The sequence below is a fragment of the Suricata suricatta genome, chromosome 5 (genome assembly GCF_006229205.1).
Source record: "Suricata suricatta isolate VVHF042 chromosome 5, meerkat_22Aug2017_6uvM2_HiC, whole genome shotgun sequence".
NCBI classification, from domain to species: domain Eukaryota; kingdom Metazoa; phylum Chordata; class Mammalia; order Carnivora; family Herpestidae; genus Suricata; species Suricata suricatta.
In genome coordinates, this window is record NC_043704.1 from 103,086,139 (window position 1) to 103,100,575 (window position 14,437).

Genomic DNA, 14,437 nt, shown 5'->3' on the forward strand with positions numbered 1-14,437 from the left:
TCCCCTGCTCATGCTGTCTCTCTCTCTCTCTCCCTCCAAAATAAATAAAAACTTAAAAGAAAAACCAAACAGGTGGGTTTCTATTATTTCCTCACCTATGTACCTCTTCAAAGGGTTTCTCTGCACATTTGAGGCTCATTTTTAAATGCTATTGAATTGCTTTAGGGGGAAGTTTTCCTCCCCCGCATTGTCATGTGGAAGCACATTTTCACCCCATTTCCTGAGGAGGTCATCGGAGTTGCTGATAAGGTGCTCTCGGGAGGATGGTGGTTTTCAGCTGTCGGCCCAGCGGGTGGCCTGTTACCGGAAGTCCTCCGGGTAACGCAGCACACCTTGCTGGAGGGTGTGATCCCAACCCGTGACCAGGGATTTACTGCCGGGATTGTGTCTTTTCCAGCCCACCTCCCGTGGTTTGAGTGCTTATGATACAGGCTCCGGAGCTGCTGATATTAACCCAGAGGCCCTGGGGTTGAGTTCTGAGCACAGAGTTCCGCGGTTTCTCCTCAGGGGACCCCCAGCCCTGCCCTGAAGCCTGCTGGAGGATTTAGATCCAGTCTGTTCCAGTCAGTGATGTAGATTCCTGGTTAGAGAAGACAGCCCGGAGTTAGCCATCTTTATCCTGTGGCCGTCCATTCTTGCTGCTTGCGTTCCTTTTTAGAAGAGGGTGTGCTCTGTGCGTTTATAGGAGTGTTAGGGCATTCCGAAGTGGAGCTTCTCTGGGAGGGGCTTACCAAGGGCTTTAGAGGGCATGCCGAGGAGCCCGGCTGGACCTGTGGCCCTCTCCTGTCAGGGGCCATGTGGGAACCAGCTGATAAGGTGGTCATGTGGGCTTCTAGAAGCTACTGTTGAGGGGTTTGTGTGGAAGTCATGTGCAAGGGGAAGCAGACCACTCTTTGGGTCACCACCAGCATGACGTGCTGGCACACGGCTTCCAATGCGTAGTGACCACATCACGCCAAACCATAGGTGTGTGAGCTACCATAAATCAACAGGCTTAGGAATTTTGGATCTTTCCCCAGTGTAAGCATGTATAATTGCTTTGAACCAAGCAAGCATATGCATTTTACAATTAAAAAAAACCTTTTTTGGGGGTAATTGGGAATGCTATAATTTTTAAAGACTGAAGATTTTCTCTTTATTGCTAGATTAGAAAAAGAAAGGAGAAGCATATGGGAACCCATGAAGATTGGCCATGCCCTCACTTTCTACCACTTTAAGTGCCTGGACCTGAGAACACATAGACATGAGTAACGTGACATTGTACACACTTGAGGTTCTCACGGTATAGTGAGGGGAAGCGAAGATGTATAAATAACCCTGATGATGTTTGTAGATTATGACAACGATGTCCCTTGACTCACTGGGCCCTTAACACCAAAGGTGAAGGGTGCAGTGGTTGCACAAGCTGGAACCAGGCTGCCTAGAGTTCAATCTCAATGCCTGTCACTTACTCATCATGCAAGATTATATGGGTTCTTGCCTTAGATTCCTCAGCTATAAAAAGGGGAAGGCAGGGGCCCCTGGGTGCCTCAGTCAGTTAAGTGTCTGACTTCAGCTCGAGTCACGATCGTTTGTGAGCCCTGAGTCGGGCTCTGTGCTGGCAGCATGAAACCTGCTTGGGGTTCTCTCTCTCTTCCTCTCTCTCTCTCTGCCCCTTCGCTGCTTGCACTCTCTCAAAATAAATAAACTTAAAAAAAATGGGGCGGGGGGCAGACAATAGTTGCTCCTTGTAGTATTATTGGGAGGATTTTATGCATTTTCTGGTAAACCCTTAGAAATGCGCCTGGCATTTAGTTAGTATCCAGTAAGCATTAGTTAATATTGCTTCTGAGCAAGGTTACATGAATATATTGGCTCTGACATTATACTGATGTCCTAATTCACGTTCATATATTTCAGTAAGCTCAATGCCCTAAATGAGGCTTGAACTTAGGCCCCTGAGTTCAAGAGTTGCATGCTCTACTGACTGAACCAACCATATGCCTCTCCACATTTATATTTTTAATATCATATTGAAAGATACATAAATACAACTAAAGTTTTTGACTTGTTTCACCAAATACATTTCAACCAAAAAAAAAAACCCCTGATACAAATCAATTTTTGAAAATGTAGTTGGGCTTAAGTAAAATAGATACCTTGGTCAGCTCAGACTGTTACACCAAAATACCACAGACTGGGGGGCTTAAACAACAGACATTCATTTCTCACAGTTCTGGAGGCTGGGAAGTTTGAGATCAGGATGCCAGCAGTTCTGGTGTCTGGTGAGGGCTCTCCTTCTGCTTTGTACACAGCCACCTGCCTCTGTGTCCTCATGTGTGGGTCAGAGGGTCTCTCCGAGTCTCTTTTTTTCTTTAATAAAAAAATTATTTTCTTATTGATTGATTTTGAGAGAGAGAGAGAGAGCACATGTGCTGCAAGTGGGGAAAGGCGCAGAGACAGGGAGAGAGAATCCCAAGGAAGGCCCCCTGCTGTCAGCACAGAGCCTAGCGTGGGGCTTGATCCCACAAACCATGAGATCATTACCTCAGCCGAAAGCAAGAGTCCGATGCTTAACTGACTGAGCCACCCTGGTGCCCCTCTCCCAGTCTCTTCTTACAAAGACACTACTCCCAATATCGGGGCTCCATGCTCATGACCTAATTCACCTCCTCACTCCTCATCTCTAAGCACCATTGCATTGGGGAGCAGGGCTTCACCATAGGATTTTTAAGGGGACACATTCAGTCGGTGGCAATATTATATTTTGCCTTAAACTAGGAAGCCAAGTTATGCGAACTGGAACCATATGTTGTCTTTGAATGAACAAGGACAGCACCTGAACAGTTCAGGGTGATCAAGGCCAAGGGGACTCCCTATTTCTGTCAGTGCTGGGCCCCAGAAAAAGCTGTTTTTTCTTCCCTCTCTGTCCCTCTGTTTCCTTTCCTCATTAGGGTATCTAAGGTGTTTCGCGTCTCTTGAGTTGTCCAATACCCTCCCTTGGGTGTCTGGCCAGACTGCTGCCCAGAACTGTTCCCTTATCTCAAAGCTCTGGGCCCTCAGTGGGACAGATGTCAGCTGTTTTCCATGTCCATTCACTGATTAAGTCATCCTCAGGTGTGAGAAACACTTCACTGTTTATTTTCTTTTAAAAGTAATTTGTTAGTCAAATGAATCTCTAACCGCTCTAGGACTGGGAAATATTTTTAGTGGGGGGGCACCTCGGTCTTATTGAGCTGCTTTGCTTCCCGGCCTTGTTGTGAAGGCGGGGACTTGCCCCGGACACCTGGCTCACACCTGGGATCTGCTGCCCAGGGGCAGGGCGTCGCTGAGGTCTTCCAACACCCTTAACGCTTGGAAAAAATTGACAGCAATGACCAGATGCCAGCACTGTCCTGTGCCACTGAGTCCTCACAGCAGCACTAAAACAGGGGCTATGGTTTTCTGTTCACAGGTAAGAAGACCGTAGCAAAAGAGGGTTTAACCAATTGGGCCCCATCATCAAACCCAAAGACTAATAATTTTCAAAGTGGCCCACGCGTGTGGTGTTTGTATCGTGTGTCCGATTGAGCGCTTCGCATGAGCTGTTCCGTCTAACCCTCACTTCGATCCTCTGAGGCAGGTCCTAGCATCATCTCCACTTCTTAGAAGGGGAAACAGGAGACGTTAAAACTACTTGGTCGTGTTATACAACTTGTAAGTGGTAGACCCACGCTGAAAAGAAAACTAACCATGTAATGAAGAAAGGAATTTGTTGTGAAGGGGTTTCTTAGACCAGTCATGATTTTTTTTAATGTTTATTTATTTATGTGAGAGAAAGAGCATAAACGAGGGAGGAGCAAAGAGAGAGGGAGGGAGACACAGACTCTGAAGCAGTCTCCAAGCTCTGAGCTGTCAGCACAGAGCCCGACACGGGGCTCAAACTCACAAAATAGGAGATCACGACTGGAGCTGAAGTTGGACGTTTAACCAACCAAGCTACCCAGGCACCTCAAGGGCTAGTCATATTTTTGAAGCATATGTCATGGTAATTTCTAGAACCAAAGTAGGGCTCAGTTGGTTGAGTGTCCAACTTTTGATTTCGGCCCAGGTCATGATCTCAGGGTCGTGGGATGGAGCCCTGAGTTGGATGGAGACGGCTTAAGATTTTTTTCTCTTTCTTCCCCTCTCCCGTGGCCCCTCTCCCCCATTTACGCTCCCTCTCTCAAATAAATAAAATTTAAAAAAAAGCACCAAAGTAACACCTGTGTTCCTCTGTACTAATCCTGTCCATAGATGGACGATCTGCTTGCCTCTCCTTGCTTCTGAGCACAGACAACTGCCCAGACAACGGACATGTTGCCACTCCAAGTGAGGGACCGCAGGCAGCAGGTCTACGGCCCCAGCTCCATCAAGCCATCGAGCCCTTCTTCCCATAATCAAGGGGCTGAAACCCCAGACCCAACACTTAAAGGCATGAAACTCCTATCTGTGAATCTCTTGAAGGTCATTTAAGTTTGTGGAGGAATCCCTAAAGAAAAGAGGCTATGTATTGGGATCTATTTTCTGATGATTTCTAGTTAATTGTGTATCAAATTGTGCAACGAGTCGGTTTGCCACAGAGAGGACCTGGGGTGGCCAAACACGCCATCTCGGTCCACAGGGGTACCAGTTAGAATGTGCTGGGGAGGAGTCACATGCGGAAGGGGGCGGAGCTCGCCAAATCGTTCCTTTCTTGTGGCCTTTTTATATTCAAGAGGAATACGATTATCAGACTACTAAAATTACCTGGTATTCTGCCAGGTGAATCTTTTAAAATTCATATGGTTGAGAGAATTAAAAAGATGAAATTTAATATTTGGGTCATTAAGAACACATCTCCTAAGCCAAAGAGAGGCAGTTATCCATGTGGTTCAGGCAGAAGTTCTATATCATTCAAAGCAAATGGAGAGTTTTTCTCATTGTAATTTAGCAACAGCTTCCCCTGAGGGTCCAAAGTGTCCCCAAAATTAGAAAATTTAACTAGAAGGACTCTTAATAATGTTTTTCCCGGTTGGAGGATATTGTTATGTATTTGTCTAATGCACAGCATGTTATGGTTAACAGGGAAGAAACATTTTTATGTATTTTATGTATCTTACTTTCAAAAACCATAACTCATTCGATGGTCTTAGTATTAGAGCATATCCGGTCTTATGAGTCTCCCTTTAAAATAAGAGATTGGTTGGGGGTGAGGGGGGGAGGTTCTGGGGTGGCTGTCATTTTGGTTTTGGCTCAGGTCATGATCTCACAGTTCCTGGGATCGAGACTCGCTATCAGCGCGAAGCCTGCTTGGGATTCTCTCTCCCTCTCTCTCTCACAAAACAAACAAACTTAGAAAATAAAATAAAATAAGAGATTAGAGAAACTAGGACCTGGGTAAGAATATCATGGTATACTTTCCAAGGGAATTTTGTTCACATTTCATTGAAATTTTCAGTTTTCCCACAACGTGTATTTTAACCCTTAAAATATTCCAATTACATTAAAAAAATATGAGAATTACTTTATTCAATCATTTTATTTTTAGAACATAGGTATTTCTCAAATCCACTGGATAATAAATATTGTAATAAATATAACATAAATAAATATAAATTAGTTCACATGTTTTCATGAACACAAAATTATATAAATATTTTAAAATAAATTATGCTTGAGCATTTGTGTCTATAAACACTTAGGTACAGAAATAGCTTATAAATTCTTGCTCTTCTATTAGAGGGAAAAGAAAAACATGTTCAAGGGAGGACATTTTCCCTCTTTAGCAACTTGCTCGTGAAAACTTAACAACTTATCCTTAGTAAATGTGAAATATACTTGGTCAAAGGCATTATGTGGATGTAACAGCCACATCTTTCAAATTTTGGGTGGCGACTAATGTAAACAAGCATGAGAATTATCATACTAGCTTTAGGAGGACCAGGTCAAGCTACCCCTCCCTGGTTCTTAACCCACATCCTGTGAAATATTTTTTGGGGGATTCACATTTTTATACAAGTGGCTTTAAGGTTGGGAGAGACTTGAGCTTTTCAGGAAGAATTCAGATAGCTCATCATTCTATTGATGGTCACTGCGCGAATTCGAAAAGCATGAAGGAGTATGCAGAGCTTGATTTTAGTTTTATAAAAATCCGGTTCTTCCAGGGAGGAGTTTTGCGGCACAGTCGCACTGTTGACATTCAGGGCCTAGGAGAATAAATATTGAGGATGACATATATGGTATTCCAAAATTAAAACGTTCACCCATAAAAATGGCTGAAGCCAATACATGTCCCAGAGCCTGCAACCCACTCGCTCATTACATCTCCTAAGCCCAACCCAAATCTACTCCCCGCCAGATGGCCAGGCAGAACCTGAGAGAAGAAATACTCATTATCCAAGCACATGGATCTTCAGTGAGCTCTGAAAAGACCCTTAAAGCTATTTAGAAAATCATCAGTGGGAGTTGCATTTTAGAAGGGAACAATTCTGTTAAAATGACATCTGCTGCAATATCTAATTAATTTTTATATGTTCTACTAAGAAGCTAAGTCCTTTTTAGAACAGAGAGGTGATGGATTGCTATTGATTGGAAATCCATGAGTAATTTGTTTGCTGCAGACACTCATTTGTGACAGATAAATAAACTTGGTGATGGATCTCTCAGTTTTAGCCCATTAATTTGCTAACACAATGCAAGATCTTATATTGGCACAGTGATCAATATTTTTACTTATTCCCTGCAAAAAGCAAGAGAAAGGTGGGGTGGGTAAAGTCATCCCATTTTATAAGGAAAAATACTGAGCCCCAGAGTGGGCGAATGGTTTGGGCATGGCTGTCTGATTCCCGGGAGAATGGATTCCAATGCCCAATCACCCAACTCTTGGACCTGAAAATGAAATATCATCTACAATCTCTAGATGGCAATATTCTTTGATACTTGCATGAAGTTCACTGCCTTTCCAACAGTAGTTTGGCACAAAGAAGGAAAGAAAGGGGGAATAAATTCTTTTTCAGACAATGATTTCTGACATTGTACTTATTTTTATCCCATACCGTGGTCACCAGGGTATTCACACAGCTTTTGCTTAGGTGAATTATTTTTATGTTTTATATTAGCATCATATGCTATGATGATTCAGAAATAATTATAAAGCAAGTTCTTGTCTCTGAGTAACATTGTGGATGTTACGGGATAGGTCATTCTTATATTAAATGCACATTTTAGTTCAAAATCGGCCCCCGTTGTTTTCTCTGATAATATATGCAGATATGCATGCTGGCCTCTCAATGCACATTGTGGAGTCTTTTAAAAAATTATTTTTAATGTTCATTTATTTTTTGAGAGAAGGAGAGACAGAGTATGAGTGGGGAAGGGGCAGAGAGAGGAGACACAAAATCTGAAGGGCTCCAGGTTCTGAGCTGTCAGGACAGCCCAACACGGGGCTCAGACCCATGAACCATGAGAATATGACCTAAGCTGAAGTCACATGCTCAGTTGACTGAGCCACCAAGGTGCTCCCATCATGGGGCCTTCTGAGTGAGAAGAGAAGTATAGTGGAATCCCTTTGATGTGTAGTTTAAATCCTGGCTCTGCCACTTACAAGCCACTTGGACAAGTGGTTAACTCTAAGCTTTGGTTTCCTCCTTTGTACATACCCCACATAGTTGTTGTGGAGACAACATAGGAAAATATGTGAAAACATCTGCAGAGAGCCTGGTATATACCATGTGATCAACAAGTGGGAGTTAACTTTCCTTACGGTGACCTGCTCACCATTGCCCTTGGTCAAGAGGCTCTGCAGGGCATACGGAAGGGCGATTTCAGGCCTTTCCCAATCAAAGGGGAGATTTCATACTTCAACAGGGACACTCCGTCTCTGCATGAAGAAGGTGCTCTTACTGGTAGTATGAAGGTCTTACCTGTAACAGCTCATCAATAGCTGTCAGCATGTCTTGATCCAGAAAGATCTGCCTCTTAGGATCCATTAAAAGCTTTGCATTCATGGCCTTGAACTCCATCTGATACATCTTCAAGTCCTCATAGATACTGCTAAGGCACAGGGTCTAAGTGATATGACAAAATGGGGAAGGAACCATTGAGATGGGCTAAGAATGTCTCCTCCACCCCCAATTCATTTGAGGAAAGAAAGAGTTTTGTATCTTACCGTCATAAAAGTGGCCTTTCCAGAGGCCAGGCAACCCCCATCCTAGAAGAAAAGATAATGAGACATCAGTGATATGAATTCATCATATGGGCTGAAACCTTTGATTTTCTGACTTACAGTTATCAGAGAGATCTCTCTGGAAGCGAGGCAACTCTCATTCTAGAGGGAAAAAAAACATCCAAGATATTAATTCTTAATATACATTTTCCTTACTTTTCTTCTCAAACATATCTTTTTTTATTGTGGTAAAACCCACATAACATGAAATTTGCCACCATAACTATTCTTAAGTGTAGAGTTCAATAGTGTTAAGTATATTCGCATTGTTGTAAAAACCATTTCTGTTTTGTATATGTATTTTTCAAGTCCAGTTTCTGAAGTGGGACCTGTTAAAGTCTCATGATGATGGAGACCAGAAACATGCACATTTTTGGGAAGAAGATGAGGTTTGATGCACAGCTCTTAACTATATTACATGCTTTGAGAAGACAATCATTGATACCATGGTTAATTCTAGTGGTAAGCAGGCCTCCACCGTGCTGGTTTTGTCTTTTGTGATATCTTCATGGTCAATCTCTTCAGAAGTGCAGGAGTAAAGTTCCAGAGTTTGTCTGGCCTGTAAAAAACAAAGAGTACCCCAGTTTCTAATATTAATAAGGCACTTGGCTTCCTATGAATCTGGTGCCCCAAGGCAAGGATGCCCTTGACATCCATCTCTTTGACCTGCAGGAAATTTGGGATCTTCTGAAGACAAAAGGAAACCAGTTATGTACATTCTGTCTCCTCCCTCCTCCCCCTTTGCTTAGGACATGTTTCTCTGGATGATGTGTTTTTCCATTATGTAAACACTATAAATCATTTCAACAGGCTGCGCTAATCAGCATGTACACCACGTTGTGACACTTGCTTCTGGTGAAAACAGTTTTTTCCTTTTGCCAAAGCACCTGTGTTTTGTGAATATCCTTTTCAGGTATAACTTGTGAAGGCAGAACTGGTCAGGTTATAACTTGAGGGACATAACAAACCCTAAGGACAAGTGGAGGTTTAATCTGCGGCACAGCCACCCACACACCCACACACCCACACACACACACACACACACACACACACAGATGTCATCTTACAAGCATGTTGGAAAGCACTGTCGAATATAATTATGAAACTTATCTAAGAAGTCAGTAAATTTGATTGAAGATTGAGATCATTTTTCTATTCATCAAGCCTATTATTGTACACACATAGTCCCCCGTCTTATCAGTGGCTTTGCTTCCTTGGTTTCCGTTACCTGCCTGCCAGCAACCGTGATCCGGAAGTAGATGATCTTCCGATGCACAGCCTAACACCGTGTCACGTGCCCGTCATTCACTCCAGTCATCTCATCCCATAGGCATTTTATCATCTCACCCCATCATAAAAAGGGTGAGTACAGTACAGTAAGAGATTCATACATAACTTATTATACTATATTATAATTGTTCTTTTTTATTATTAGTTATTATTGTTAATCTCTTACTGTGTCTAATTTATAAATTAGGCACACTTTCTCATAGGTATGTGTGTATAGGAAAAAACATAGTATAGGATTCGGTACAGTCTGCAGTTTCAGACATCCACTGGGGGTCTTGGTATATATCCCCCTTGAATAAGGGGGTACTTACTGAAACATGACAAAGAAGAGGGCTATGTTACGTTATGCACCCCCCCTCAGGACTCCAAGTTCAGCTGCAGAGACAGGAAAGCACCCAATGATTAGGAGTCAGCAGATGAGAAGTGCCAAGAAGGGTGTGAGGGCTTTGCCAGGATGGGACATCTACATTAAGTGGATTAGAAGACTAACAGGCAGAAGAGAGAGAATTTCAGGCAGAGGGAACGGCAGGAGCCATCATCAAGGCTTAAGATGTAACATGTTTGGAAACAAGTAGTAAAATCTCTGTGTTCGGTAGGCAGAATAATGTCCCGCCCGCCCCCAGTCCCCCCGGCCTCCATGCACTTCCCAACCCCTGGAACTGGAGAATAATTAAGGTTGGTGATGAAATGAAGGTTGCTAATCAGCTGACCTTAAATAGGGAGATTATCTCAGATTATCTGGGTGAATCCAGTGTAATTGCTGGGTGGTTATAAATGGAAGGAAGCGGGAAAGTTAACGTCAGAGTATGGAGCGTAAGGACGACACAGTTAATTGACCATTACTGGCTCTGAAGATGGAAGGGAGCCTTCACCAAGGAACGTGGGCTGCCTCTAGAAGCTGGAAAAGGCAAGAGAGTGGAATGGACTCTCTCCTAGTCTCCAGAAAGGGACACAGCTCTGCTCACACCGGGATTGTAGCCCATTTCAGATTTCTGAACCCCAGAGCTGTAAAATAATTAATTTGTGTTACCACTTAGTCTGTGGTGATCTGTTACAGCAGCAACAGGCCACTATACACTCTTCCTGGAGGTACTCCTATCGACGTGCACAGCCGCTCTCCTGAGCAGGTGGTAAAGAGGCAGATTTGGAAATACAGGCCCTCTACTGTAGTTCTTTGGAGCTTTTCAAGAGAAGCCAGAAAGTTGGATTCTTATATGGAAGGTCCACTTTTTCAATGGCATCAAACTCCAAATCAAAACCAAATACAAAAGCTACAGAACAAATTCTACAAATCCGTGGGCTGTGAATGGCATGCGCTTGCCACCTCTCCCCTGCGGTAGACAGCTGGTGTGTCCTAGCAAACTGGACAAAGGAGTGATCTTAAAACATGTCAAATTAAGTTCTGCAATCCTTTGACCTTTAGCGCTGTCCTGGGGAGTGAAAGAGTTAGCTCTTTCATGTAAAGCATCTACTGAAATTGCAGCTCCTAAATTTTATCCACAGTGAAACTTTCTTCAGGAATTAAAGCACTTTTCTCTGCCGTTTTCAACTGCTGAGTTGCCTTTTTAATTAAGATCGATTGAACTGTGAGGAACAACTGGCAGCGCGTTGTGAAAGATTAGAAGGGGAAAGAATTCTTTAAGGCCTGGTGGCACTGACCTTGTTTTAAGATATTCATAAAACAACAAGAAATTCAGGAAAGATTTACTAGAGAACAGGAAAGCAAAAGGACAGCGTTTAAAACATCAATCTTGGGTTGTTCCAGCAAAAGCTATAGGTATTGAAGCACTTTTAAGAGGAAACAAAAGTTTTTTGCATTAAAATATGAAACCTAAAAAAAATGAATGAAGCTGTAAATAATAGATAAGTTTCTCTCTAAAAAATGAAGGTGGGGACGCCTGGGTGGCTCAGTCGGTTAACTGTCCGACTTTGGCTCAGGTCATGATCTCTCTGTTCCTGAGTTCAAGCCCCATGTTGGGCTCTGTGCTGATGGCTCAGAGCCTGGAGCCTGCTTCAGGTTATGTCTCCTTCTCTCTCTGCCCCTCCCCTGCTCACACTCTGTCTCTCTCTCATTCAAGAATAAACAAATATTTAAAAAAATTAAAATAAAAACCTAGAAAATTGAAGGCTGGATGTGCACTGTCACAGGCCCCCTGAAATGTGTTGCTGAGGCAACGAACTGGGTCGCCACACTGGAAGCTAGTGAGCAGCATGAGGGGCAAGCCTAATTCATCTTTGTAGCCCCCAGAGCACAGACGCTGTACCTAATAATGGTTTCCTGGATTGATAAGTATGTCAGAGAAACAGTGTGGGCTTGACACAATTCCATCTCTGTTGGCAGGCTACAGGGATTTACACTGTAAATATCCACTTTCCTCTGTGTAGACATAGCCAAAATGAATGCCATTATAATTTATTACCACTCTTGCCTTCTCTGGAGACACAATTTCATTGAGACTCTTTAGCTAATAGTTGGGCCCTTTGTAAAGTTCCCTCTCCCTCTCTTGACAGCTCCTGATTAACGTCCACAATTTCTTTGCAGTTCTTTCAGTGACCAGGGGTTCAGAGAAGCCCTGCCCCTAGAGAGGCTGCAAAGTGGAAACAAGAACACTGGAAAACTCACCTTCTGAAGCGTGTTGCTGATGGCTCTGAGCAGGTTTTGGGAGTGGTTGAGGCACTGGAACATTCCTGGGCTTGGTGTGGGCATGGGGAGGTGTCTGGCCAAACTGAGGTGGTCCAGGTGGTTTAGGAGGACCAGGATGGTTACAACAAGGAGGCCTGGAAACCAAGCGAGGAGCAGGCTGAGCTGGTCAGCTTGGTTTGGCCTGCCTCTACCTTCCATCCAGTCTGGCCGTCTCCACCTATCCATATCTTACGGGAATCAACCTCCCTCTCCCACCTCCAATCTTCCCTTAACACATTCCAGATGAATCAAGTTCTTGGAAGTTAGTGCGCTATTCTGGGGCTAGAAGCCAATTCCCTGTGAGGGTCCCCTGTTGAGCTCAGACAAGGGTGTTGGATTCATAGATCACACAGAAAAATCCTCTATTTCACTAGCAGGGAAACTGAGGCCAGGCAGTGAAGTGACTGGCCCATACTCCTGGCCTAGTGTTTAAGAAACAGTGGAGGTGACAAAGCTTCACTCCGAAGCTGGCTGGGATCTGCCCTCTTCTAACTGTAGCTAAGGGACCCTGAGAGAGAAATGTAGCACATGGGGCCTCCGTTTCAAATCTGTGAAATGGGTAGATAAGGAGACACTATCCTATTTGGTGCATGATAAGCACGCAGCCATGCTTTCTTTCATCTCTGCACCAGATCGCTGACGGCCTGCCAGTCTCCTCATAGCGGGTCCCAAGTTACTGCCTCCTCTTCTCCGGCTGCCGCCCTCCCCACCCCAGCGACGAGTCTCCAGTCGGGCTGGTTACTCACCGCGCGGCGGGCACATGCTGAGCGGGCACTGGGCGCACACTGGGCTGGAGCTCGATCCGGACGGTGGACGCAGCAGGTGAGGGCGGTGATGGGAGGCCGACCCAGGGGATCACATTTTTATAATTGCCCCGAGGCGCGGCAGGACTTTCCCGGGGCTCTGGTCTCTTGCTTGCTTTCTCTCTCTGTCTCTCTCTACATCAGCTTCTCGGTGACACGTGGAGTTCGGCCCGCGGGGTTTGCGACGCTTTCGGATTAACTCCACGGGTGCCCCGCCGCAGGCCTTCAGGGGACGGCCCCGCCGCCTCCGGCTGGCCCAAAGCGAAAGCGAAATGCATGCAGAATAGCTGCTCAGGGTCCCTGGGCAAGCCCGACCCCTTGCGGGCCTCGGACGCCCCCGCCCCCAGCTCTCCAACTCTCGCGCTGCCGCCCTGCAGCGCCCCCTCCCGACCGAGCGCCTGTTCGTGCCACTCACTTTCCATCTATACCCAGGATGTTCCCTGATCGCAAACATCCCACCTACTCCTGAAACGGCTTGGGCAAATCATTCATTCATCATTCATCCACTCAACATTTATTCATTCAGGTGGTCCACCGTGTGCCAGGTTGACGTTGTGCTAGGTGTGGGACACTCTGTGCTGAACAGGTCCTACACTAATCTGACTCAATGTATGGGACTATCTCAACTTTTTAAAAAATACTTATTTTGAGAGAGAGCGAGAGAGAGAGAGAGATTGCAAGTGGGGTCTGGTATCTGTCAGCACAAAGCCCGAGCAGGGCTGGAATTCATGAACTGTGAGATCATGAGCTTAAGTCGGACACTTAAGGACTGAGCCACCCAGGAGCCCCATAGGTACTATCTTAAATATGGAAAGGGATGAAACCAGACTGGCTATGCAATAGCTACTGTCATAGAGAATCCAGTCTCTTACAATGTCCAGGAAAGAGCTGTTACAGTTTAGTGGGATGAATGTGCAGGGTTTTGGGAGGGCACCTTAGCAGCACAAGGAGTGTGAGGAGGCGGCAAAGGCTCCCAGGAGCAGGGGCCCCCAACATGCTCTGAGGGGCATTAGACTGTTCTCAGAGGAATGGGATGCAGATTCTATGTAGGGGGAACAGGGATCAGAAGCATAGTCAGGGAAGCCACAGAGGTGGGGATGTGGGGATCCTGCCTTCAGGGTGTGAGTTTGGAGGGGGCAAAGCGCCTGTGCTATGAGGGTAGTAGATGCCATTCTAAGGAGCATCTTTCAGAAGGTGGTAGGGATCCCTCAAAGGTTTTGGGCAGGAGACACGGTTAGATAGGCATGATGCAAAGATTCCCTTCGGCAGTGGTATGAAGGGTAGATCCCAGGAGTCAGGAGGAGAAGAGAGGGAGTAGTTGGGAGGGTGTGGCCAAGACCTCAATCATAATGGGGAGAAGATGGTGGGCAGGAGAGACGCTCAGAGTTCTGGGTAACTCCCCAGGTGTGCTGGACAGGAAAGTGCTGAGGATGGTGGAATGGAGGTTGTTTGAGGTCC

The 14,437-nt window shown here is 45.0% G+C and overlaps 1 protein-coding gene across 1 annotated transcript; it reads right to left on the reverse strand.

Annotated features, from left to right (window-relative positions):
- Positions 1-5,539: 5,539 nt before the first annotated feature.
- On the reverse strand, positions 5,540-13,259 carry IL12A (interleukin 12A). The gene is made up of 7 exons (XM_029940790.1): positions 12,923-13,259; positions 12,117-12,271; positions 8,649-8,762; positions 8,264-8,305; positions 8,147-8,188; positions 7,902-8,045; positions 5,540-6,185 (listed from the first exon to the last, which is right to left on the reverse strand). The coding sequence occupies exons 1-7, from the start codon at positions 12,936-12,938 to the stop codon at positions 6,030-6,032; spliced, it is 669 nt and encodes a 222-aa protein (XP_029796650.1). The 5' UTR covers positions 12,939-13,259; the 3' UTR covers positions 5,540-6,029.
- Positions 13,260-14,437: the final 1,178 nt, after the last annotated feature.